The 26,237-nt window shown below is 50.2% G+C and overlaps 6 protein-coding genes across 6 annotated transcripts; 4 read left to right on the top strand and 2 right to left on the bottom strand.

Annotated features, from left to right (window-relative positions):
• Positions 1-1,215: 1,215 nt before the first annotated feature.
• Positions 1,216-3,749, top strand: N7532_011295 (uncharacterized protein; the record flags this gene model as incomplete). Its single annotated transcript, XM_056623786.1, has 3 exons — positions 1,216-1,898; positions 1,949-2,863; positions 2,930-3,749. The coding sequence occupies 3 exons, from the start codon at positions 1,216-1,218 to the stop codon at positions 3,747-3,749; spliced, it is 2,418 nt and encodes an 805-aa protein (XP_056468774.1).
• Positions 3,750-3,813: 64 nt separating this feature from the next.
• On the bottom strand, positions 3,814-4,362 carry N7532_011294 (uncharacterized protein; the record flags this gene model as incomplete). Its single annotated transcript, XM_056623785.1, has 1 exon — positions 3,814-4,362. The coding sequence occupies one exon, from the start codon at positions 4,360-4,362 to the stop codon at positions 3,814-3,816; it is 549 nt and encodes a 182-aa protein (XP_056468773.1).
• A 5,414-nt stretch (positions 4,363-9,776) lies between these two features.
• On the bottom strand, positions 9,777-10,871 carry N7532_011293 (uncharacterized protein; the record flags this gene model as incomplete). The annotated part of the gene is made up of 6 exons (XM_056623784.1): positions 9,777-10,016; positions 10,069-10,162; positions 10,219-10,393; positions 10,450-10,551; positions 10,638-10,706; positions 10,754-10,871. The coding sequence occupies 6 exons, from the start codon at positions 10,869-10,871 to the stop codon at positions 9,777-9,779; spliced, it is 798 nt and encodes a 265-aa protein (XP_056468772.1).
• A 3,302-nt stretch (positions 10,872-14,173) lies between these two features.
• N7532_011292 (uncharacterized protein) lies at positions 14,174-20,470 on the top strand (the record flags this gene model as incomplete). Its single annotated transcript, XM_056623783.1, has 3 exons — positions 14,174-14,990; positions 15,059-15,328; positions 15,384-20,470. 3 exons carry the CDS (start codon positions 14,174-14,176, stop codon positions 20,468-20,470), a joined length of 6,174 nt encoding a protein of 2,057 aa, XP_056468771.1.
• Positions 20,471-21,605: 1,135 nt separating this feature from the next.
• N7532_011291 (uncharacterized protein) lies at positions 21,606-22,200 on the top strand (the record flags this gene model as incomplete). The annotated part of the gene is made up of 3 exons (XM_056623782.1): positions 21,606-21,608; positions 21,670-21,900; positions 21,946-22,200. 3 exons carry the CDS (start codon positions 21,606-21,608, stop codon positions 22,198-22,200), a joined length of 489 nt encoding a protein of 162 aa, XP_056468770.1.
• Positions 22,201-24,247: 2,047 nt separating this feature from the next.
• On the top strand, positions 24,248-26,140 carry N7532_011290 (GMC family oxidoreductase; the record flags this gene model as incomplete). The annotated part of the gene is made up of 2 exons (XM_056623781.1): positions 24,248-24,493; positions 24,551-26,140. The coding sequence occupies 2 exons, from the start codon at positions 24,248-24,250 to the stop codon at positions 26,138-26,140; spliced, it is 1,836 nt and encodes a 611-aa protein (XP_056468769.1).
• Positions 26,141-26,237: the final 97 nt, after the last annotated feature.

Here is a 26,237-nt window from a genome sequence, read left to right as displayed (position 1 = left end):
GCGCCACTGCCAAGGTCGTTTGGTATGTGTCCAAGTCGTTGCGCTCGGGTCAGGTTTTCTTGTATTTCATTGACGCTCCTCTTGCTTGTGACTGCCGTGGGTTATTATACTTTGGTAAGGCGCGTGTATAACTTTCTATTTCAGGGTCGAGTCTGGGGATCTAGTGGGTTCTCGGATTCGATGTCCGAGGGGGTGGCTTGCTTGACGAGATGAGAGCTAACGGGGGTTGACTTGGACTGGTTTCTGCGAACGGGAAGTCTCTGAGCTCACTCGAGGTGCAGTGTTCATTCCAGTGTCGACGACTATCAATTGTTTGCTGGCGAGGGGAACTTAACATGTCAAGTTTGCTGGAAGTGATGCATTTGCTAATTCCGCATTTTGATATGGGTCGGTGTGTTGTCGGAGTAAATGCATGAACTTATTCATGTTCGAGAATTTTTTCTTGACCTCACTATCCTTCATGGTGATTTATTCTTTCCGGTTTGAAGTTCTTGCTTCTGCGTGCGATCGTTTTCATCACAGATGTCACCTGACCGGCAGCCCATCAGGTATCGACGTGTTGCTGGCCTGACAAACCAGGCCATAACATCTTTGTCTTTCGATACAGGCGTCGCCTACATGTATTCCTTCTCATTTTTGATTCCCTGGATACAATCCATGTCCTGACGCACCCTCGTTCCATTTCGCGATACCATCTTCGTGGTTCCTCTGGCCTGAGAGGGAGGGTCTTTCTCTCCGAGCACACTTCACCAATGCCCAGGTATTCCAGACTTGGCCTCGAAAATTCCGACACAAGTGCGGCTGCCATACAGAGCATTGAGCATTTTGCAAGCTCCCACACATGCTGATTATCTTCAAGGCAGTTGGAATTTGGGTAAAAATAGAGCAGCTCAGTTTGCAGCCCCCAAACTCCGCCTCGCACTTGTGGGTCCTGTCGTGGCACTGACCCGGCCAGGCCCCTGATGCTTGGGGCCGAATTGACGATGCGACGAACCAAACCACATGCTTGCGCTATAATAGCCGCGAGCCTCGCAACTCAGTTTTTATTCGCTTCTCTTCTCCATTGTAATGTTGACCGAGGCCACGGCTACTACGATTTTTGTCACTGGATCATTTCCATCACAAATACGACGACGATGTGACAGACCACCTTACAGAAACGCGAAAAAAGCTCTAGGCTTTTGAGAAACATAATCCCCCGCAGCATTCTTTTCAATGGCGCGCGACACAGCGCGCGAGATATGGGAGCGCATTCAGCGTCTTCTTTTCTGGCGCCAGTACTCCAGCGTATCCCGCGACAAACAGGAGGCCGAGTCAACCGCAGTCGATAGCAGGAGACCCCCGCTTTCCTTTTCCTTTTTCCTGGGCTCCAAGGTCCACTCACAATTGAAGACAGAGCCTCAAGTGGAAGAAGACAATGTTGTTTTGGCGGAGCGACAATCAAACGATGATATCACTGCCCTGACGGACGATTTGATGCGACCTCGAAAACGTAAATGGATTGATGGTGTTTATCTCTGTGCTCAAGGGTCGGCGGTCTTCCTCCTCATAAATCTCGTCTTCATTTCCGTTGCGGCTGGACTGGCTGGCAAATTCCCGGACCAGCGAGAATTCGCCAACGGGTCGGTCATTTACGAAGGAAATTGTGCGTTGACTAAGAGATGGTCGATTGCGCTCCACCTGGTCATCAACATTCTGAGCACTTGTATCCTTGCTGCGAGCAACTATTGCATGCAAACGCTCGTTGCTCCCAACAGAGAGGATCTCGACAAGGTCCACGCTCAGCGCAAATGGCTCGACATTGGATGTGCGAGTGTTCGCAATCTGTTTGCTATCGGGCACTGCCGATTTGGTCTTTGGGTGATGCTCCTACTCACAGCTACCCCTTTCCATTTGTTGTGAGTATTCCAGATGGCGATTTACGACAATGGCTAATTGGTGCGAAAAGGTATAACTCCATCCTCTTTGACGATTTAGCTATGGATGAATTCGGATACATGATCGCCCCCTCGGACCTAAGCCCCGACAATATTCGGAACTTGACCACGCCACGGTTGAACAAGTGCTTTCAATATTCACAATATCAAATGATATCTGATGGTTTTGAAGGGCCACCTACCCCGGACACCCCAGTCGCTTCGCTTACGACCAACTCCAGGACAGCCAATGGTCTCGACTGGCAAAACTTTGTTTCTATCATCGAAGGTGCGAGATACAAGCAAATCAGCTCTGAGAAGTGTGTCGGATACCTGGACCAGTCGAATCCTGTTGGTATCAAGTCATTAGTCGCACTAGCGACGGATCTTTCTGTTCAGGATGGGGCAGAGAAGGCATTCTTGACAACGGATATCTCAGTGGGCATAGACGGCGTTGTTGCATCACAGGAATTCCCTTCAAGCCACAAAATATCGGGGTATCCCATGTTTGAGGGAGATAGAGATACATGCGGCTCCAGTGAGGAGAAAGACCATGTCTTCAGTGGATGTCTTGAGATTCCAGCCGATGGTCATTGCAAATTGATGTACAGCCCACCCATTTGCATCGTGATAATGTTGAGTGCGTTTGTTAAGGTGATCGCGATGTTCTTCGCCGCCCGAGTCACAACTCTTCGATCTACTCCTCTTCTCACAACAGGCGATGCCGTGGCCTCTTTCGTTGCAGAGCCAGATCAAACTACTGCCGGGATGTGCTGGCTATCTCGATCTGCTGTCAAACGCGGAGACTGGAAACGACTCAATCCACCCGCACAGAATAGTCAGACCTATGAAGATCAATCTCAGACAGCCATTCCCAAACCACTCTCGGGGCGTCAATTTTGGATACAGGTTCCTGGTGTTACGAGATGGCTCATAACCATCATCATGTAAGTTCAGTGTTGAATCAGTCGTCTTTTATTTTGAAGCTCCAACAAACTGACAAATGCGTAAAGATGTCTTGGATTTATCGCTGCCGGTGCGTATCTCGTGCAGAGAAGCGTCGTCACCGGTAGCTGGACCGCCTATGAAAATGGATACCTTTCACAAGCTCTTCTTCAACAATGGTGGAATAATATTGCATCAGGGGTATCTCTGGACATCGACGCTCCCGGACTCAAGTTGTCAACGTTGGCCTCGGTGGTCGTCGCCAATACCCCCCAGCTTGCTCTCACCATCAGCTACTACTGCTACAACAACGTGTTGACTGGCATGCTAGCAGCGGCGGAGTATAGTTCCTACGGTCAATCCAGCAAACCACTCCGAGTGACCTGGCCTGTCAACGGCAGCAAGCAGAAATCCACCTATTGGCTCAGCATTCCATACCAATACGCCATTCCCATCCTGATCATCTTCTCGATTCTTCACTGGCTGGTTTCGCAAAGCATATTCTACACCATCCTCACGCCTTACAACACGGAGGGCCAACCTGACTATTCGAATCAGGTCACCGCGTTGCAGTATTCGCCGTTGCCACTTTTCGTGGCAGTTTTAGTGGGCGGTCTCATGGTGTTAATTCTCGTCGGGCTGTCACTCCGAAAATTCAAATCCAACATACCATTAGCGGGCTCCTGCAGCGCTGCCATTAGTGCCTCTTGCCACCCACCGCATGACGAGAGTTTGGATACCGCGATTCTTGGCCACGTTGAGTGGGGTGAGGTTGTCGGGTCCCCAGATTGGGCAGTTGGACATTCCGGGTATGAGAATCAGTGGGGCCATTGCAGTTTTAGCTCATTGGATACGCGGAGACCTTCGAGAGCGAAGCTTTATGCTTAAATAAATACTTAAATTATGTTCATTCTTATCAAGATCGAATCACAATCACATCAACTCAGACTGTCTACACGCCGAGGAACATACCCAAAATCAGGTATAGCACAATGATAAAAGTGCTTCCCGAGGTCACGCGAGCTAGTCCAGCGGCATTCTTCGCATCATTATCGACATTCAACGAGTTGTTTCCAAAACCAACTGTCCGCAACCATGTCGGGGACGACGAGTTCATATCCAGCACATCTGAGTGTAGCTCATCCAAAGACCCACTAAAGTGCAGTTCGAAACTACCCAAAGCAGCTTGGCTGACAACTGGCGATTCTAGGTATTTTCTCTTTAGATATACCTCTGAGCTGAATTTACCGGTCAGGGTCAAATTAGCCGTATGGTCGTCGAACGAGGCATTCATCTGCGGGAATCTGAAATCCGACCAATTGTGTGTATTATACCAAATTCCGGTCTCCAGCAGAATTCTGTAATCACCGGTCTGTGTAGTGGAGTTACAAGCTGGCATGCTGAAGTTTGTCAGAATTTCTGTTGAATCATGTTTCCAGGCCCAGCTGCTGTGGACGAGGCCGGATAGATCGAAAGCGGATGAGTTTTTCGCGAGGGTCATATTGAAAGAATCGTAGACAGTCGTGCGATTGTTGAATTGAGGCCTTCTTGAGTTAGCTAAAACTAGCATTTGACGCGACCGACGAAAGCAGTGATTATTGACTCACTTAGCAGAAAACAAAGGCCATTGTAATGTGCCCCAATAGGTATCATCCATAAGCCATGTAGAATTTGGCCAGGAGAAGTCGGGTGGAAACATGTTCAGTACCATGTTGATCAGGTTTGAGCCATTATTATAGGTCCCGCGCTCTGCAATGGACAAAACCGAGTCCCATGTGGTGATCGAGGTGTAGTTGGTCAGATTCTCGCACAGCGGCAGCCAGGCGCTACTACCGGTTTCCGGAGTCAACTTGAGTTCTGTGGTGCCATTGTAGTACCTTCAGGATTCAGTTAGTGTGTGTTCGCTAGCAGATATTCAGACACATACGATCCGACCCAAGAATAAAATCGGTTCAGGCCAGTGACATTTCGTGGGTGAAAGTTGTCCAGTGGGCTGTAGTCCGGATCGTCTTCGGCCCAGGCGCTGACTGCAAGACCAGCAAGGAGGCAGGCACGAAGGCCTGATTGGGTATGCATCCTGGGGTGCCAAGAAAGAGGAATTAGTGTAGGATTTAGGACTACAAATTGGTTTGAAAGGGCACCTTAGAGCTTTTGAATGATCCGTATGGCTGAGGCCCGAGGTTCTCCAGGCGCTAATTCTAGCGTTGTTTGGAACTGGATGGATTGGGATACGGTACACTAAGATGCGCTAAGAAATTACGGGGCTTGGGATGACCTGCAACCCTGCCCTGGGCTAGCTAGCAATTGGGAATTGGCCTGTCGCATGAGCTGCCTCCGTTCAGCAGACAAGAATAAAGCTTTCAGAGAACCGTGATCAGAGAACCGTGATCAGCATTGAACGGGTAGATCCTTTACCTGTTCGCTGGGCTCAGAGAAGCAATGGCGTGGGGCTGCTCTGGCCTTCGGCGGTCTTCCAGGGACCCATGGGACACTCAAGAGAGAAGAAGAATAGTTTAGGAGCAAGTAAAGGAATTTCGAAGCAGGGCGGTGGCGGGTCCTTGGCGGGCGCTGGGGTTGGGGCGGCGGCGCCGGTGCGGAGCCCTCGGAGGATTGACAAAAACACCGCTAAAGTCTTGGGAGCCCTCGTTGTGCCAACGCTATTTGTTTTGCGCAGGGTCTGTTGCTCATTTCTAGGCAGCACCCGTGACATCGCATCCAGAGAATCCTTGCCAAGACTTTACTTTGCGTCCTCAACCAATCGGTAGTTATGAGAGGAACAAAGTCGATGTTGTGGGGCCTAAAACCCTTAGAGACACGATGCAAGTAGAAATCGATTGCAAATTTGCGTGATCTTGTACCGAAAGCTTAAAGCTCTGCTTTGCGCTCTGAGCTTTCTAACCCAGCACAGATGTTATGGGGAAGTCGGTAGAATAATTGAGTCTCTGTCATCCAATAGATATCATTGTGACCGTCTTTACCTGGGACCAGCGCCAAGTCTTTTTCCTGGCATTCACCTCGTGGTGTTTAGTGGAGTTTAAGCTGAAACACTACTCTTGAGCCCATTCTTTTATTCTCCTGCAACATATGCAAACTGGCATCTTCAGATGCTGTCACATGACATCGTGGATGGTCTATAGTCCACTGGCATCGAACGTGAGTGTCCGCCAACCTGTTACTTCGGCCGATTTTGGTTCGGCGTCTGGGTACTATCGAAGGTAAAAGCGCCTGAAGTATCAACTATGTAGAGAGTTTAATTGCATCGCGGTGTACGGGCGTGTGGTCTCATTCTCGGACAGGACACCTGAACATAATGAGGCTCAAATTTGTAGTTCGCTCGAAGGTTTGCTCAGATATATATTTCACGAGAAAATAGCACCAACAAACGGCACAAATAAAATGTGCATCTGTCAAAGTTTCAAATGATCCTCCGAATGAAAGAATCTGGATTGATTTCGCAAGCTCGCGAGTTTTATACACACACACACAATTTATTAACGCCCGGCGGCTAAGCCGAAAGGGCAACTATCGCTGATCTACTATACATGTCATAATATATACAGTACTGTGTCTCTTTAGAGCCCATACATAAAACCTTGCCATATATGTCATTTCCATCAAGCAGTGTCGCAGCGGATCCTCGTGGGTTAGTAATTTTGTTAGTAGGCTGGCTTGAAGGCGCTTCTCCAAGTGTTCAACATCCTATCTTCGGCAGTTGAAGCGCGTCTACCATCTGTAGCACGAGGTGGTTGGTGAGTTAGATCGGCGAAAGGGCGGTGATTTACGTTCGTCGGCATGGTTAGGTGGCCTCGAGTCGGCCCGTGGCGATGGTGAATCGTATTGAGGCCCGTACCGCCTCTAAGTTCGGCGTCCACTTCTGATCATCGGAAGGCGACTTTCCACCTAGGAAGAAGGATATATTTCCTCGGTGAGTGTTGGTACATTGTAGTAGTTCCGTCCGGTGCGCCGTCCACTTTTGACATCGAAAGAGGAAGTGCTCCACGTTCTCTCTCGCTTGTCCACACGCACACTGGTCCGTGTCTGCTACTTTGATTCGATAAAGATATCCATTGAGTCTTGCCATGCCGGTTCGGAGTTGAGCCAGCACGCTCGCTTCTTTCCACGATAATCGGTCATACAGCTGCCGGGTGTGTTTGCCTGGGAGTGCTGCATCAACTCCAAGTACTGATTTGTATTCCTAAGCTAAGCAAGCCAGATAATACATTGTAGAGGTGGCAGCATGTCTACCTACATAGTCCCTCCACCTTGCGTCACCTTCGATCCTTTTCCGCATCCTTCACGGGGCACAGCCAGTTCCGCAAGTCAATACCAGTTTGCACCTTAAGCCTACTTCCATAGCAGCCCTAAAGACTCCATCCTCGATGGCCATCTTCAGTATCCTATTCTCTCAGTAGACCGACACGCGCGTCCGTCCTCTCGAGCCATATAGAAAGTGTCGTAACTGCAGTCCGCCCACCCAGTCTTCCGTCGCTTCCATTATATGCTGCGCCCCACAGGTTGTCAAATCTGTTTCGCGCTACCTTGCAAGATCGCTCTAACAAGGCCGACCGTGTCTCGCAGGAGTTCGTCCAGTTGTATCCTCTCTGTACCCAGAACAGCCAAGCAACACAGTGTTGTCCCTCCTACTAACCAAAGTACCTCGTCGTTCTCTGTGTGGGTTCAAGCATGCTGGGTCGTGCTGTGTTGTTTGCGTTTTTGTGTTTGACTCTGTCGTTTCTGTATCCTCAGACCCAGCGATATCCTCCTTTCAGCAGAGCAGCCCGAGAGCACCCCAAGGGTGTCCTATCCCACGACCCTAGTGTTCACTGATTGTAGGATCGGTTTCGCGGTCGTGTGTCGGGTGGTTTTCAAATCGTTCCCTTGTCGCCTGTGCGTGGGGTCAGGGCCCCTGACCCCTGAGCTCTCGCTCTAGCCATGGCCCTAGCCAGCGGACAGTGCTGGCCGGTGGTGACTCTTCTTAGCTCTGCAAATACCATCCAGGCATGGTATTCACAGGTTCCCAGCCGGCACCACGGGGAGGTGAGAGTCGTCGCCGGCCGAGTTTTATACAGTATTTCCCGAAAACGGTGTCACCACCTGTAATTTTCGTTGTTTTCTGGACCCCAATGCCAAGAAACTCAACTATTTTAGGAATAATCAAAATAATTTGTCCGGTTTAGGCCTTGCACTGTGAATTACCGGATCATCATATTAGCATTGCCGACTGTTCATTACCTGTCAAAGCGTGACACCTGCTACCGCATTGCCCCGCGTCGACATTCCCAATTAGACCTCGCCACGACCCGAGGGTGACCCTGACCACGCAGGTTTTAGGGTCGTAAGGTTAGACCCTGAAATGGGGTCAGGCTAGGGCCATAAAAGTCGCGAACCTACCCTCAGGGTCGTCAAACAAGGCAAACATTGCCAAGTCACGCGGAGCATAAGTTATGTAGATTTTGGCTGTATTTTTGAGTATCTCACTTACAGTATTTAGAGGAGTAGTTTCTTAATTTGGCAATGTAGAATGAATTAAATTAAAACAAATCAAACTAATGAATCAACCGAAAAGAATGCCCGAATCTCGAATTACATATTCGACGTTTCATACCCATCTAGCAACCTTGAACGCTTACGGACTCTGCCTGACACTCGGTGCTGTATCTCTGGCAGAGGTATTGCTTCCGACTCTTGACCATCGTCTTCCTCCTCATCACCTCTCACATAGTCAGTTATATTGCTTATACGTCTTTTGCCGAGTGCTTTTGCGGACGGACCCTGGGCAGCCTGCGAGGTTGGTAGGGTCTGCGAGATAGCTCGGGGCTGGGACCTGGCTCGGAGCTGTGTCGTAGACGCTTCATCCTCTTCATTGTCGCTGATTGGATCAACAGCGAGTTGCTGCTGTGTTCTCTCTTCCTTTACAGCCTGTATCTCCTGAGCCGAAAGATATTCAGAAAGCATTATTCGCTCCTCTTCATGAATCTCAAACTGTGATGTAGACATATACATCATAAGATCTGAGATTGTTTGAGGTTGAAGAGAGCCTCGACGATAATGACAGATATCTCGTGCAGAGTTAAAAAGCCGCTCTACTCCTGCACCACTAGCTGGGATAGAGAGCACATCGCGAGCAAGCCTCGCCATCGTAGGGAAATTATCTTGATGATCTCTCCACCAGGTCAGAGGCTGGGCATTTGTGACTATATCTAAAGGACAAGTCAGTAATTGCTCAAATAGGGATCAAGAGATACTTACTGCTATCAAGATACCTTGTAAGCTCATCTGACTGTGCTGGCTGTGAAATTTGAGACTGCTGTGACTCATCTAGAGCACAAGCTAAATCAAATTCATCCTAATAACTTCTTTCCAGACATACGAAACCGTGCTTCAGCAGAACGTCGGAAAAGAAAGTCGCATATGCCCTACAAGCCTAGCAATCCGTATGATTCAATTGAAATATCTACATCGCTTATGGGGCCGCCTCCGCGTCCTGGTTCAGATATCAATTCAGATTCAATTTCAATATCTGATACACAAACTATTCAATCATCTCGCTCTCGCTCATGCTCAACTCGCTCACTATCAATCCAGCCACAGTTGACTGAGTTAGCTGAGCTACAAAAAGAAGAGGAACGGCTCCAGCAAGAGATCGAATTGATAGAACGACGTGAACGGATTCAGAAGCTAAGGCAACGGCTAGATTCATTGCGTTAAATAGTTCTCTGTACATAGGAATAGCATATGTTTTGCATATCTAAAACATTCATTTCATTGAGTATGTGTACGCTGATTGCATATTGTTCTGAGATGTAAAACATTGAAGTCGTCAATCATTATCATGACGAAAAACGGATCACTTACCCTCTCAAAATGTGCATAATATATATCCTAATTCGGAGGACTAACAGCGTAAAGGCCCAGCTAAGGAGAAGCAGGTGCAAAAGCACTATCATCAGCACTATCACCACCTCCGGTACCTTCTCTGTCGCTATCACTATCTCCATTACCGTCGCCATCTCTATTTCCATCTTCATTACCGTTATCATCGGAGATATACTCCTCCTCGCTAGAGTCGTCAGGGGTAGTACTCATGCCGTCGGCCACATGCAGCTGAGTGGGGGTCATAAATGGAACGGGGTTCGGAGGAGGGTTTTGTCCGCGCTGCATATGATTGGCATATGGTTGGCGTATTAACAAAATAATGTTAACTTACGCGTCTGCTACGTCCGCCACTAGTAGGTGTGACGGGTTGCTGCTCGCGATGGTAATTAGAACCGTATCCCTGGCGCCAGTAGCGGTCATGTCGGCTAGAACAATCAGATATGTTAGCTATATGCTTAAGTTCTGCATACAGAATTCTTACGCAATATTAGTCAGGTTATCAGCGTAGTGGCCAATCGGGCCGGCCGCTGGGCCGCGGCCTGGTTCGTTCATGAAAACATCCTGACTCCACTGCCCACTGCGAACATAGTTGACAAGAGTATTCTGACCCTCGACACGCTCTTCACGTGATATAGGTTTGCGGTCAGGATTAACAACTACAGTGTTCATTGGTTAGCATAACTCTCACATATGTGAAGAAAAAAATGCCTACAGCAGCCGGTATGCACCTGACGCATATGCCGACGAAAGTCGGGCTGCGACTCAAATGTTTGGCCGCACTGGTGCACGGGTGGGTTCTCCACCACTGGGCAAACTAGAGTGTTTATTTTAGATAGCCGAAGACGTGGGTTTGGAGGCATATCAGTCGGGTTAGCCAGATCAGCAGCGGTGATCTGATACCGAGGGTTGCCAGGTGGGCTGTATGCCAGGCCACGGGCTTCCAGTTTGGGTTAGGGTCAATAATAGGGCCTGCATATGATCAGCATATGTTTTCCGAGGTCAACAAAACAACAAACCATGGTGGTAACCAAACACTAGGTGTGGGTTCATAGCAGTCTCTACACCATCTGCCTCAAAGAACGCGCGAGGTAGTTGGTGGACTTTAAAGGTGGCGAAACTTGTGTGATCAGCCATTTCAACATAAGCAAATAATATGTGAGCAATATGTCAAAAGCGAGCGAGACAATGTGTGGAGAGTTATGCAAAATAAAGATAGGGAGGGTAGGAGAGAGAGCTTGTTGAGTGTATGTTGTGTATATATATATCACAGGCTTTGTTTACATTTACTAGGCATAACTGCCCAAAATAGGTGGCAGGCTCTATGAAAGGAAAGCGCAGTAGTGAATTCCGCTATTGAGCCTCCTCCTTTGTTTGAAAACAATGGCTGCAAACCTTGGCTGCGATATGCTCATGATATGTAGAAAAACTTGAGTGCAGTAAATTGAGGTTATTGTTCAGGTATACAATTAGCGTATATTAGTCAATGGAGAACAGGGTCTTATAAGCCAATTAAATTAGCCGTAGCCGGCTTACGTGTACCTGGCAAGGGCCAAAAGTTTTTGGCCCTTGCTCCAAACTTTTGGCCCTTGCTCCACTATAAAGCTGAGCGAGGGCCAAAATCCGGAACATTAATATTCCGGCCTAGTGGGGCGGTCACGTTATTTTTTGACACTCGTTCTACCAGAACCCGGCACGAGACCCACCCACAGCGGCCACGGCACGTGTGGGCGGGGAGGACCACGGCTGTGGCTTAATCTCGGCGATCTTCATGCAAGCGGACGCGAGACTTAAGATGCATGTGTTCCAAACAGGAAGGTAAGGTATGACTGACAAATCCAATTGTTCTCCTCAATCTGATCCGAACCAATCATGGTCGAGCGGGGATTGACTCGTTTTGAAATTCGCGCGCGATTTAGTTCGACCTTTGAAGCACACAGGCTCCTTTCTTTACCAGACCATTACGTCGTAGAGGGTTGTGTAAAAGTGCCAGAAGCTGGAGTGGAAGATGGCATGATGTTCTGATCTGGCGACCTGGAAGATGTGTGTTAGAAACGACCTAGGAACATCCGTACGTCCTAACAAGCGCCCTCAATGTTCCTTACAAAGGAATCAATAGAACAATGGCTGAACATGTATGGCGTGAAAGATCAACAGGATATTATGTATTTGCTAAACACGCCCATTAGGGTTGGAATCTACTAATAGCTTCGTCAGAAGAGGGACCAGTTCGCCAAAGTCTTCCCCTATATTTCAACGTAATTTACAATCACTGTCACGCATCTAATACAAGATGAACGTCTATAACTCCATTTCTGATCCCACAAAAACCTATTATGCTGAATATATCAATGTACAGCTAAGAGTAAGGCACTATGTCTGACCTGAACACCCCGCTTGAGCGTTAGGGTACGTAGCACTAGGTCTATAGGTCCACAAATTCACAAACTTGTAGTACTAGGTATATTCGACTGCCAGCTCGTAAAAGGAGGCTATAATTAGGTGATTGTCCCTCCCACTAAAAGCTATTTAAGTACTGGGTCTTCATAAATTTCAAAGGGCAAGTGAAACGGAATAACGAAAACCTGCCGTGAACGGGATTATTATTGCGTAGTGTTGCTGTACAGTCTTGACCGGGAGGAAGACTTTGGTACCAAGACCGCTACAAAAGTGGAGGAAGAGCGGGCCTCCGTTCAGCTCACCACCTCCCTACTCAGCCTTTGCCTATCGTTTCCCTCTGCGCTGATGGGCGGAGATGCCTTCAGCTTCAGTGGGTGCCACTAATCACTGTGGGCAAACCTGTTCATCCCGTCACCCCCACCCTCCCCACCTAGACCCATCATACTAACGCAACTCCCTTAGACGAGGCAACGCATGGGGAGGATCCGGTCATTCAGCCCTCCCTTTTTTGCACGGAGTTCGCCGGGACGATTGCCGAGATTTGAAATCACCGATCCCAGATCAACTCAGCTTCATCGATACCTTCGCCCCTGAGAAAGTCTGTACAGCTATCTGGTGATCCTGAACGAGGCCGTAGGTGCCTTCGTCACCCGTGCACGGTTGCATCCTTCGTGCCAACCAAAAGGATTCTTCCAGGGAGATCGATCTCGGGAGGAGCGGGAGGAGCGGGGGCTAATGGATCTGTTGCGTCAGGGATCCTACATAGTTCATGGCCCTCATCGATCGGCAATGGCTGGCAAGGTCCCAGACACTTAACCCCGCGCGGTGATGGATTCTGCTCGCACACACGCCAGTTACCATGCCAAACGATCGACAATTCGTCCATAAGTTAGCATTATCCAATTTTCCATCCCTTCAGCCTCCTCCATTGGCTACCGTCATCCTGGCATAAAGCTCCTTCCACTCCCCGCACTGCAGGCCATGACAGAAAATGCCAAAGTGGCCGGCCAGCCATCATGAGTGCACAGCCGCGGAGACTAGAAAAGCCATACGAAGCCGGTCAATCGTTTTATGCAAGCCGGTGGCGACCCCGAAATCCCGCCCCTTGGCTGCTCAGATCGACAGCTTTCAGAGCCAGCTTGGGCCGGCTCAAAGTGCCCAGCTGCACTGTTGCCCTGCTAGCGAGGAACAATTGGGGCAATGATGTTCCAGATGAAAAGGGATATTCGGCCGTCAGCATCACCATGTGGGAAATCCTGTCGAGCTCTACGTCCTATTCTCCACATCCCCTGCCCACTCTCCTGCCACGCGGGACAATTGATACAAGGCATTACCAAAGAGTGCTATACAATCTGTCACCCTTGTCTGCTATCGGGCTACTGATATCTTAGAACCAACTCGGTCCGTGAGCAACCAATGCAAGTTCCAAACCTTGGATGTGCCAAATGGAGGGGACAGACAGCGCCAACATCCAAGTCCTTGGTATCCCATTGCGCACTTGGCCCATGATTGCTATGCTAGGGTGGCGTAGCTCGATTTGTGCAGCTGATCTGACTAGGTTCGGTGGTGGAGTAGATGGTCTTGGTTCATGGAAACTGAAGCTCATACCCATTAACGCATACCAAAGGCGTAAGATTGATGGAGAATCTCCACTGCCACTAGCCCAGCCGTCGCCCAGAGGGAGCAAAAGCTCGGATTGGAGGGTGACTCCCACCCTTAGCACTGCTACAAATGCTCGCAGCTCTCCCGACGTGAAGGTGTGATTTTTCTGCTCCCCGAAGCTCCCATATGCTGTCCCTGTTTTATTAGATACCCTGCATCACATTCCGCCATCAGTTTGTTTGTGTCGCCTGTTTTGCTGCTTTCGGAGCTGTTGCTCAAGAAACGAAGCTGCATCTGAATTTCGTCCTCCGCCACGACAGACCTCACAGTCGAAACCACGAAACTACGGCACCGTACAGTTTACTGAAGACGTGACCGTCCCTGCAATTGTTGCAAAGCAATCCCATACGACTATTGCTCAAATTTCGTCGATCAAAATGGCTCCCGGAATTATCTCTCCGGTCCCCGGTAACATTACCTCCCCTTCCTATTCTAGTCTGCCTGGCAACTCTCGGCACGTGTCTACCATCTCTAGCGTGTTTGAGAGCGACAATGTTTCGAACAATGGCCGCTGGTCGCGCCGCGACCCTTTCATGCCTCGCAAAGTCAGTGGCTCTAGCAACGCGAACATGAACAGAGTTGCTCAGTTCCTGCACAGTCACAGTAGTGTACAGCTCAGGAACGTTGCTTTCTCCGATCTTCTGAACACCGATTATTACACTATCACGGACTGGATTCGCCACGAGCGCATGAGCTACCTCCCTCCTGCTGGAAGCTCCTACGACAAGGTCCTCAGCTGGGCTGAGTTTTTTGTTGACCGCTTGAAAAAGTTTGTTGACGACGCTATCCATGAGGATAGTTATCTTGTCGCGAATCTCGCTTATGGCTCATGTGGGCTTCTTCTGGAGCTTGGCAAGGAGAACAAGAAGAATGCTGAAGCATTGATGGTCTCATTCGGCTTCTTCTACAATCTATCTGCGATTCTGGTGAATCTCATTGAGCGAGCAGAACTCTTCGCCGTCTCGGTAGATATCAGCAATCAGCTGGCTACGTGCCTGTCTCACTTGGTGACCCTAGTGGCCAACGTCGCCCGCACATTCAACGACAAAATTCGCTCAAGGTCCGGTCCCGTCTCTGTCGACATCTATGACACCTTCGATACAGAGATCCGTTGTTTCCGCGCCAGCTGCGACAGTATCGCCGAGGCTATGTGGCATCACCAGCTGAGTCGGGAGAGCAGTGTCGTCTGCAAAGGTATTCATCCCGATACATATTTCATGTTTGACTATTGCTGATGTATTCATCCTCTTCCATGATCTCAGATGTCAAGTCCATTCGTTCTTGGCTCGCCCCCGAAGACCGTGTCCTTAGTCACATCGCCGAGAACAGCTCCCACCTTGCCCACGATCGCGAGGAGATGACCTGTCAATGGGTAGACCAGTACCTGGCTCACTTCTTGAAGGGTCCGGAAACCATTATGTCGTTCTATGGCAAGCCTGGATCTGGAAAGACTGTGTTGGCTTCGGTCATCGTCGACATTCTCCAGAAGGTGATCGGCGGTGTCTCCTACCAGACATTGTTTGTTCCTATTAGTGAGTTTTTCAACACTGATGGCCGCCGTATCACAAAGTTTTCTAACCATTCCAGATGCTCGCATTCCTGCTGAGACTAGCCCCACTGCCATTGCGAAGACCATCCTGTTCCAGCTCTTCGAGAAGCGCATTGGTAACGTTGGGTTTCTGCAGTCCCTGAGCAACGCGTATGAGCGTAGCCGCAAGATCACCGATGTAGCTGAGTACGAGGACATTCTCTGGTCTGCGGTGGAGGATGGCTTGGCTGCCACTCTCAGTGGCGCCAAACAGCTTGTGATTGTCGTTGATGGGCTGGATGAAGCATCCTGTCCCGAACAGGTTCTTTTCAAGCGCCTGACCGCTGCTCTCGACACTGCTGTCAACATGAGGGTCAACGTAAAGTTGATCACTTTTGGTGCCGAAAAGCATGCTGCGTCGGGGAAAGTGATGAACGTCCCCGTCAACGAGGATCGCATCAACGATGATATCTCCATCGTCGTTCGCAACATCTCTACCAAAAAGAACCACGAGACTTTCAACCCCTTCAACCAGATTTCCGAAATGGAACAGGTGATTATCATCAACCAGATCACTGAGGCTTCGCAAGGCTCCTTCCAGTGGGCTAAACTCTGCACCAAGCGGGTCCGCCTGGAGCAAAACCCCGAGGCCATGATGAAGGTTGTCGAGACTCTCGTCAAGGATAAACCTAGTGTCGCCGACTTCGTGGCTGATACCCTCTCCCAGCCCGGGGTCACCGAGGAGGCCAGGTACATGCTGCTGTGGCTTGCGACTGCGGACCGCCCTCTGGTGTTGAAGGAGCTCACTGCCTTGGCCTCCATCCAGGTTGACAAACAGACTGTCACCGATCGCAAGGTCAACCCTCTGGAGGTCCTGTCGCCCTTGGTTTCCCTTGTCTTCCTCCAGGCTGACCAGGTGTGCCTGCGCCACGGGCTCATTCGCACTGCTGTTTTGGATGTGTTCTCCAAGGGCAAGCTCATTCCGGCGATCAAGGACCGCCACCTTGACTTGGTCACTCGTCTGTTGATCTACATCAAGAACACGGTCACCGAGAGACATGAGCCGACCTTGGATCAACTTCACAGTTACGAGACCCTCCTCTCGAGGAACCCTCTCCTTGACTTTGCTGTGCGGTCCTGGCCGTACTATCTCAGACAGACCAACGTCTACACCACCGGTGGCGTTGCTCCTACTGCCAAGGAGTTCTCCAAGCTGTTCCCCGTGACTGTCACTCTTCTGCTTCTCCAAACCGCCTTGTGGCAGAACATCTCTACACCGAAGCTCGTGTCCTTCCAGACCACCGTCACCAACCTGACTCGCCAGATCCTGACCACCGACAACCTTGTCACTTTGCAGTCCATTATCACTCTGGCGCTGATGCATCGTGACATCGGTCAAATCCCTGAGGCTACTACTCTGGTGTACGAGTTGACCACTATCACTCGCAAGATTCTGACAGAGAGGTCTATTGTGACCATGCAGGTGGCTAACACGTTCCTCGAGCTTACCGACTGTCAGAAAACTGGGTCCAAGACGGATTTCATGGTCAAGCGAGAGGAGATCTTTAAGCTCGTGATTAAGTGCTATGCTGAGTACTACGGCCCCAGATCCGATCAGGTGGTCACTACATACCATACTCTCATTGAGCACTACCGCCTCACCAAGGAGGAGACGAAGATCCGGGAGATCGAAGTCATTATCCAGAAGATCACTGGCGAGTATGGTGCTGATCAGACTAACGTCCATGGTGAACTCCCGGTCACAATCGGCGGCAGACAGCCGGAGCCTGAGACCTCTGGCATTCCCTTGGACCCGGAAGTCGAGCATGACGAGGTCGATAGCGATGCCTTCGATTCCCAGGCCCATCTAAAGCAGGCCGAGAAGTTCACTGCTGAAGGTAATATTACTGAGGCTGAACGTATCTACGTTAAGATCTGGCAGCGTGCTAGCGATGAGTGCCGTATCCAGTATTCCGGAGACTGGGAGGAGATCAAGCTAAACGCTGTTCTTGTCTACACCCAGTTCCTCAGGTCGCAGAAGCGTGAGACCGAGGTTTCCTCCATTCTGTCTAGTGTCGCGGAGGATTACAGACACAGCAGCCTGTTTGTGTCTGAATCCTCGGCCTCTCGCTTCCAGGAGATTGCCAAGGTCATGACGGACGTTGGACTCTCTGCTGCTGCACTGAATATCCTTAGACAGGTTGCTCACTACTACAAGAGCACTAAGTCTTCTTCCTACTCCGTGGTTGAGCAGCACATCCAAAGTGTCTTCCAGCGTATTACGCGCGAAGCCAGCTCCTCGTCCTGGACCGCTATGTCAGAATCCGTTCTGCAGGAATTCGTCTATGAGCTCTACCAGTCCGGATCCAAGATTGACCAGAGCTCGTTCACAGTCCTTCATACCTTAGTCGAGAAGTACACATCTCAGCACCGCTGGAAGGATACTACTCGTGTCATCAAAAAGATTCTCCGGACTCTGTGGCCCTCGCTGTTCTCTCCCTCAGTCAATGATATGAGCCTTCCGACAGAGCACACTAACGAGTGCGTGTCCCTCGCGAGGCGCCTCAGCCAGTGCTACCAGTACCGCCGCCGCTCCACTCGTGAGGAGAGAATTCGCTACCGCGTGTATTTTGCTCTTCGCGCTGCTAAGCCCGTCGATGACAGGACGCGTAATGAAGTGACCAATGAACTCGTTGCCTTCTACGGGCGATCCTCTCAGCCCGACCGTGTCATCTCCACTCGCCAGGAGGTCCTGGGCGACGAAACCAACCACTACGGTCCCGAGCACCCCGTTGTCATCAATACCTTGAAGGACCTGGCTGATCTGACTCGACCTCGGCCCATATTCGTGGAGTACTATCAAAGAGTCATTAAGGCTTTGAACAAGGACTCACCTCACTGCCACCCCGATGCGATCGAGCCCCTTGTCATGGTCGTGAACGAGCTGTGGAGACAGAGCCGTTACTTGGATGCTGTGCCGTACTACTCAGTGCTCTTCTCTACCTTCTTGGTCGACCCCAAAAAATTTCAGGACACCGCCTTTGTTCAGGATTTCTTCACTCGCTACATTCAGTGTCTGCGTAATACTGGCAAAGACTACACCTCCATCCACACAGTTACCACCCAGTACCGAACCAAGGTCAAGGCTGTCTATGGTGCTACTGCCAAGATTACCATCAATGCAACTCTGACCCTCGCCAAGTTATCCCAGGAGACCAAGTTCAACCAGAATATTGCCATTGAGCTCTACAAGGAGTTGTTAAACATCCAATCCAACGAAATTGAACACAATGAGATCCAGGCGACACTTGACGGCATCTACGAGGACCAGGCGGCCATCCTTCACTCTTCATCGGCCTCGTCCGAGGACGTCAATATTGCCATGAGCGTCTTCAAGAAGCGTTCCACCATTATTCGTCAGACTCATGGCTGGGCTTCCGAGATGTCTCTGTCCAAGCTGGAAGAGATTGTTTCCTTCCACGCCAAGCAAAAGGACACCTCGTCTGTCCTTTCTGAGCTCCACGAGTCGACCTTCAATATCCTGTTGACTGAATCGTCCTCCTCCCGCCTGATATCCGCTGCCACAGTCATCGCTGGCAGCTACATTGCTACCGAGCAGATCGCAAAGGCAACCGAGCTGACTCAGGAGATCTACCACCAGATCGTCATGAAGGACATTAGCTCGAAGAACCACCAGTTTGATCTGTCATCTAAGGGCCGCCAGAGCCTGATTTTCCTGGCTCAGCTTGAGCACAGTCTGTTCAAACGCACCTCGACCATCACTGATGTCCTGGCCTCCTTGACTACGGAATACGTCTACTTCGAGGAGTTCCGTAGCCAGCGGTCGTCCAAGGCGGCCACCTTCCACTCAGTATCTGTGTCTGCTGCTCAACTGCACAGCTTCCTGCGCAGCAGTAACCGCGAATCCGCCGCCGCTCGCGTCTTCGATGACTATGTCGCCTACTTCTTGGCCACCGAGGGCAAGCGCATCAAGTTGACTGATCCTGCTAAGGTGAAGATCCTGCTCTCAACTCTCCTAAAGCACTTCAGCACCTACCAGTCCAGCAACTTCATCCGTTCGATCGGTATTGCCAGCAACCACGGCGTCCTGGAGCTTCTGAAGGAAAAGAACTACGGTGGTGCGTCCGACCTCGCCTCCGCTGCCTTCCACTACATTTCTGCCGATGATGCTTTCCGCAATCCCGCCATCCTCAAGTTCGTGTTCACCTTGGGTGTACACACCGGTCGCACCATCATCCTGCGTCCCGACCAGGCTGCGCAGAAGCTGGTTGATGTCTCCTGCCGCATCATCAAGGAGGTCCTCCGCGTCTGCAGGGACCAGAATATCGACCTGGCCCAAATCAGGCTGGAGTACCTGAATATCTTGATTCGCCTGCTTGGCGAGCAGAAGAGCTACGAGGACCTTGCCTGGCTCTTGTCCGGTCTCTGGAACAGCCGTAACAAGCAGGGTACCTGGTCCGCGAGCATAATCCTCCAGCTTGCACGCCGCTACATCATGGCTAGTTACCTAAATGAAGATGGTCTTAAGGCCTCCCGCCTGGCCGAGAATATTGTCTATAACTGCCGCCGTGTCAACGGCCCTTGCCACGCCAGCACCCTGCAGATGTCTGTTCTGCTGTCACAGCTGTACACTGGTATTGCCCAAAAGTTCCAGTCTATCAAGGGCGGCCAGAACATGGCCTCGAACCTGTACAGGAAGAGCGCCGCTCTGCACGAGTACCTGCTACGTGTCTTCGTCGACCCGTCGCTGGCCGACTTCGATGGTGGTCTCGAGAACAGCCTGAGCTTGGACGGCTCTGTCGACCTCGATTTTGGAGGTGACTCAACCGACAGTGCGTCCGCCTTCGACGGTATGGACGTCTGCCAGCACCTCCAGCTTCTCAAGCTTGCTGTTCAGCGCTTGGGCGACTGGCCCAAGGACCGCAGCGAGTTTGAGCGCCTGTATAAAGATCTCCAAACTAAGTGCGGAGGTAACCTCGAGGGTGTTGAAGAGGTTGAGAAGTGGAACCTGAAGAGCTTTGGCTCTGGTAAGGCGGCTGGCAATGAGGACATTCTGAACCTTGACTTCAAGACTTGGGAGCTGGAAATCAAGCCCCCCGATGAGATTGATGAGGGGGATCTTTAAGAAGCTTTAAGAAGCTTTAATTGAAATTGCATGTATCTGCTGTTGTTTACACATCAAAATCGCTATTTCTGAGTTAGCCCATTTACTTCTGAATGACCGCAAATTGAAGCCTTTGTACCCAACGGCTAACTCCAAAGTTGGCCCTGATAGGTTCCAAAGTAACTTTATGCGCATACTGAGAGGGTATGGCCGGAGTCCAAAGAGTGAGGGCTCAACCGAGCTTCAGTGTCAAGCGGTGCAATTTGTTCGGTTGTCTGCAGGGGAGACTGCATCTGAAATTTACAGAGTGCTAAGGCAAAATAGCGGCGAGCTTCCTGTCGGAGAAAAATTAGATATATCAAAGTCATCTCAAGCCAACGCATGGCTGGAGTCACTGAAAGGGGGTCGCACGGAAAAGCATGTTGAGATCATTCCGACGCAGACGTCGACGGATCGTCCGTCAACATTGATTCGGACGATTAGGAGAGCTATGAGCAAAGCTCACTCGACAACCTTCAGGGGGTGAAAAAATTCATGCTGTCAACGAAAGCATTTTCCGATAAGACAAAAATTCCGAGAATGGCTGGATCAAGTCTCTCAAAATCTGCCCGATTAGCAGTGGAAAGAACTATTTGTATGCACCGAGGCTTACCTGCAGTTGTGTTTTCCCATAACGAATATGGAGTAACCACGATCCGGTTCTTTTGCCCAGCGATGGTATTGGCGAAGTTATATGTCTCTTGGATTGTAGGAGAGGAAATCCAATGCTGGGTAGATTTGGCAAGGACATAGCAGCCGTTCATATATTTCGAGCCTCGAACGGCAATGACGAGTGTCACAGATATGTCTCGGAAGCTCTCAGTCTTTCGGTAAGCACAATTCCTAGCAGTTGGTGGCTACCTCGATTCAGTTATTCTGCTCAAGAAGCTGCACTTCGTGTATCAAAATGTAGACACTCTCAGTGCAGCCCGCCGCAAAAGGGCGATCCACATGCCCTTGTACCGGCTCTGGATGGGGACGTGATTGGATCCTCTCTTACCATTTAATCCATTCACGTGCCCGCCACGTGGATAAACATGATCCACCCCTCAAACACGAACCACCCACGAACCATGGACGACTTGACGGCGCCGAACTGAACAGAGCCAGCCACTCGATGGTACATATGCTCGGAATCTTTCACTTTCATTTTGATTCACTAATGATCTGTTCATTTGCAGATTGGGAATTTCAGATCGCCTGCAAGGGATGATCCCTGCTGGACGCGAATGGTGGGGCCCATCCTCCTCACGCGAGAGGCCGATAACTGCCGACGGCAGCTAGCGAGCTGGCTCTCTATAGATCGATTTGAGGGGGTAGACTACGCAGTTGACGAACATGGGCACCGTGTATACGACATTACACGCCTACAGTACCTAATCGACCCTCTTCTGAGGGCAATGAACCGGGAAGTATGTCATGCAGAATCGAATGCTGGTTGTTTTTAACCGAAATAGGGATGTCGGTGCCGGATGTTCAGAGGATCTATCACAGAACTCGTCTCTGCCTATCAAGAAACATACGTGATCCCCATCCAAGTCGTCTCCGACACTCCACGAATCATCAATCTCCGCGGAGGCGCCCCCCCCCCCCCCAATCTCCTGGTCGGATACTATCATATCCTCCATGCAGACGTTTATATCAGTCGCGAGGCAGATTTTCTCGTCGTGGGAGAGGGGCCACCGGAGCTAGGGCAACTGGAAAGGGCTTAGAGCTCCAGGGGGAATTTGCTGCAATGGTTCGGGAAGCATGAGTTGCTGAACGGGTTCGTGCGTGATATATCCAATAGAATCGGTGAACTGAGTGGATATTTGCAAGACCGGCGAGTCGTCTAGCGTCCCGTATCCAAGAATGTTGCAGATCTGCTCCAGCCTGATATAATGTGTCAGTGAAATCCCCAATATGTGCATTGGGTTACTTGCCCGATAGCTTCACCCGCTAATTGTTGCACGATGCAAGGAATGCAATACGGAATCCAGTCGTGTTCCATGACCGGCACCTTGGTTTGCCCCAGTCGGTTTGCCACTTGCGCATAGCTGCCTTTTCATTGGCGGCAAACCGGGCAAATTGCGCAGGTGACCGACTCTCTGGACGCAGAAGAATTGTCAACGGTTGTCACGTTCATGTAGGCTATCAGCGACTCACCGAGTAAGAAAATTTCCCAACTCTTGTGGCCCCAGCCATTCGCGACGAGCGCCGCAATGCATCTATTTACCCACAACGCACCGTGACGATACCCTTCCAGCATTTTTTGGTCCTTACATTGGTGAAAGTAGTGTCTCATCATATTATCGGTGGTGTTTTGGGAAATCCCTGTCTGTAACATCACCACACAAAAACTAACGAAAATCAGCTTCTGGAAAGCGATCACTGATATCGTGAAATTCTGATCATCCACACAACTGTTGATGAAATCGGCGTATCGGTAGCCTCTAAGCACGAGACCTTCGTGCTCAGTGTGTGTAACGCAAGAAATCATAGGACTGCCCCTGACTTCGCTGAGAGGCGCCTCGGCGGCATGAGTCCGTAGAACATTTCCAGCGGTCTCTCTTATCTGTCCCCAGTAAGAACTAGGTGGTGGAGCCAGATCTTGTTCCGTGTCCTTTGCCACAACCCGGTTGTTTAGTTTTACCCTCCACTCGATCTGGTAATGAATATAGTTTAGTCGTTGATCCTCATGTTCACCATCATTATTCTGTTCATCCACTTGCAGAAAACCCAGTTTATCAGACTGTATTTGGTGAAAGGCGATGAACGTTCACTAAAACTTTGTTCGGGCTCGGGGGTCGAGCAAATCAAGGACGGTGTGCATTTGCGGCCAGGGGTAGGAGCATACGAGGGAGTCTGATCCCATAGATAAGGCAGATGAGAATCGTCATTGCCAATAGCAGCGTAAGTCATCCCCTCGATGCAGCAGATACTACTGAGGAGCTTAGATGTGGTACCATCGCATGTTAGCTGGAAACATGATGGTGCCACAATGCATCAGGTAGGGAAGATCTGTCTGAGTACTGATAATTTCGCGATTATCAACACTGGCATGTCCGGGGTGTGACACAGAGGTAACGCGCGACTTATTCGACTTAGCACATTCATGGACGCAATGATTTAAAAGCTCGAAGCGGGCAACCAATAAGCCGCACACCGAACGGGGATTCGGACTTCATCATCAACAGAATCACAAATAAAGCCCGCTTCATTAAAGGGTGGTGGGAAAGTTGTCGACCAGGCCTCGCAAAGCCGAAAGTGCAACCGGTCTCACCGGGTCTCAGCTTCAGTGGTGGCGCAGCGCTAGACAACGACTTTTGAAAGAGCTGATGAGGGATTGTGGGCAGCTGCAGTTTGGAGGCCTGTACCCTGGCGATAGGTGCAGTTTCCGGGTTTGGGTCGTGTACTATAAAATATCAACAGAATAAGCATTTCCTGCTCAGATCCTCTTGGTCATTAACTAATTTATGCTAATCATGTCTTTCATGTATGGGGATGATGTTTGTCAGGCACCAGATTGGGCTGTGTCGAGTTTGCTGGGTCCAGAACTACTGCATGTGCGATCAGCCACACGGCTAGCGCTTATGCAGCTGACGTTGAAATGGTCACCCAGCTCTGCCACTGAATGGGCACTCCGAAGTTGGTTAGTATAGGAAGGTGAGGGGTAGTAATCGCAGAGCATAAGCTCGATTGAATATAAAGGACAGCCTCAGACGTCCCCCAAGTGACAAGTGACTCGATACAAGCATCCGATATTCAACTAACCAGAAAATGATTGTATTCGATACTGACTCCACCGATGGACTCGAAACTAGTCACTTTGACTTTATCATTATCGGAGGAGGAACATCTGGCCTTGTTGTCGCGAGTCGACTTTCAGAAGACCCCAGTATCAACGTCTTAGTCCTGGAAGCAGGCACAAACCGCTTGAATGACCCTCGGATCTCAGTTCCAGCACTGGCCATCAGTGCTTTCGAAGACCCCGACTTTGACTGGAACTTCAAGACAACTCCACAGGTACGTTCCAGACGCAATATTAGGGTTTGGAAAATATGATGCCTAACAGGTCCAAAGGAACAACTAAACGGCCGTGAAATGCTGGCCAACAAGGGCCGCACCCTAGGCGGCTCTTCAGCCATCAACATGGGCATGGTAATCTACCCATCGTGCTCAGGCATGAATGCCTGGGAAGAACTGGGAAATCCTGGCTGGGGCTGGGATGGCTTCTCGCCATATATTCGAAAGTTCCAGAAGGCCACGCCCCCCTCAAAAGAAAGCGAAGAGCACTTCGGGGATGTCGGGTACAAACAAGAAGATCAAGGGAGTGACGGCCCAGTACAGGTTTCGTTTGCGGATCATTACATGCCGTATTACGGGGCTTGGATGAAGACTTTCGAGATGTTGGGTTATCCACAGGCGGATAATCCGATTAATGGTACTGGTACTGGGCCTTTCATTAACCCCAGTGCTGTGGATCCGGTCACGCATACTAGGAGTCATTCTGCTGCTGCGTATCTTACGGCTGAGACAAGGGCGCGGCCAAATCTGCGTGTTGTGACGGGTGCGCTTGTCAAGGCTCTTTTGCTGGAGAAGGGAACTGATGGAGTCGAGGCCAGCACTGTCGTTTTCTCTAAAGGCCAGGAAGTTTATAGTGTTTCCGTCGGGAGAGAAGTCATCCTGGCTGCAGGTGCGACGCAAACACCTCAGATCCTGGAACTGTCTGGCATTGGCGATGGAGAACTCTTGCAACGACATGGAATCGAGACAGTCATTAACAACCCTTACGTCGGCAGGAATATGCAAGAACACGGCATTATTCCCTACAGTTTCGAAGTCGCTGACGGTCTCCCGTCCGCTGACATGGCCAGGGACCCTGACGTTGCGGCAGCAGCTATGACTTCCTATGAGAAGGACGGATCCGGTCCACTTGGTTATATCCAATTTGCAGCTGCCTTCATGCCATGTGTGGACCTGCCCCAAGAGCAAAGGAATGAGATGGTCGAGAGCATCAAGGCTTTGATCAAGAACCCTGAAACTCCGAGAGCTCTTCAAAAGCAGCTCGAGGCCCAAGCCAAGCTTCTAGAAATACCCGAGGAAACGACAGCTCAATTCATACTCGCACCATTCCAACTAAACCCACGCGAGGAAATCCCGAAACGAGCATTCGGCCCCAGCCACCCGGGAAATTTCATCTCGATCTGCACTGTCCTTAGTTACCCGCTCTCTCGAGGATCGGTACATATCGGTTCGAATAAAGCGGAACATGCGCCTGTCATTGATGTCGGGACATTGTCGAACCCGGTTGACTTGGAACTGCATGCACGACACTGTATGTGGGCTGATCGGGTTGCGGCGACAGAGCCATTTGCGAGCTTGTTGAAGAAGGGTGGATATAGACTGCATAGTCAGGAGCCTGTTGATCTGGAGAGAGCGAAGGAGCTGTGCAAGGAGCTGGTCATGTCGAATTATCACTTCTGTGGGACTTGTGCGATGATGCCGGAGGAGGATGGGGGTGTTGTTGATTCAAGGTTGAAGGTTTATGGGACGACAAACATTCGGGTTGTGGATGCTAGTGTTTTCCCATTGATACCCCGGGGGAATATCCAGGCGACTGTTTTTGCGGTTGCTGAGAAGGCGGCGGATATCATTAAAGGGGACATTTAAATGTCATGCTAGTGATGATTATTTCTGTTTAATCATGAATTTCAAGGACTGCTAAGCAGTTTTGGACTTTGGACACGTATACTTTAGTCCATATACG

This window comes from Penicillium argentinense (assembly GCF_028826775.1).
Source record: "Penicillium argentinense strain IBT 30761 chromosome Unknown utg000011l_segment0_segment0, whole genome shotgun sequence".
Classification (NCBI taxonomy): Eukaryota; Fungi; Ascomycota; class Eurotiomycetes; order Eurotiales; family Aspergillaceae; genus Penicillium; species Penicillium argentinense.
The sequence above is the reverse complement of the archived record's forward strand: the minus strand, read 5'-3'. Positions and strand labels throughout refer to the sequence as shown.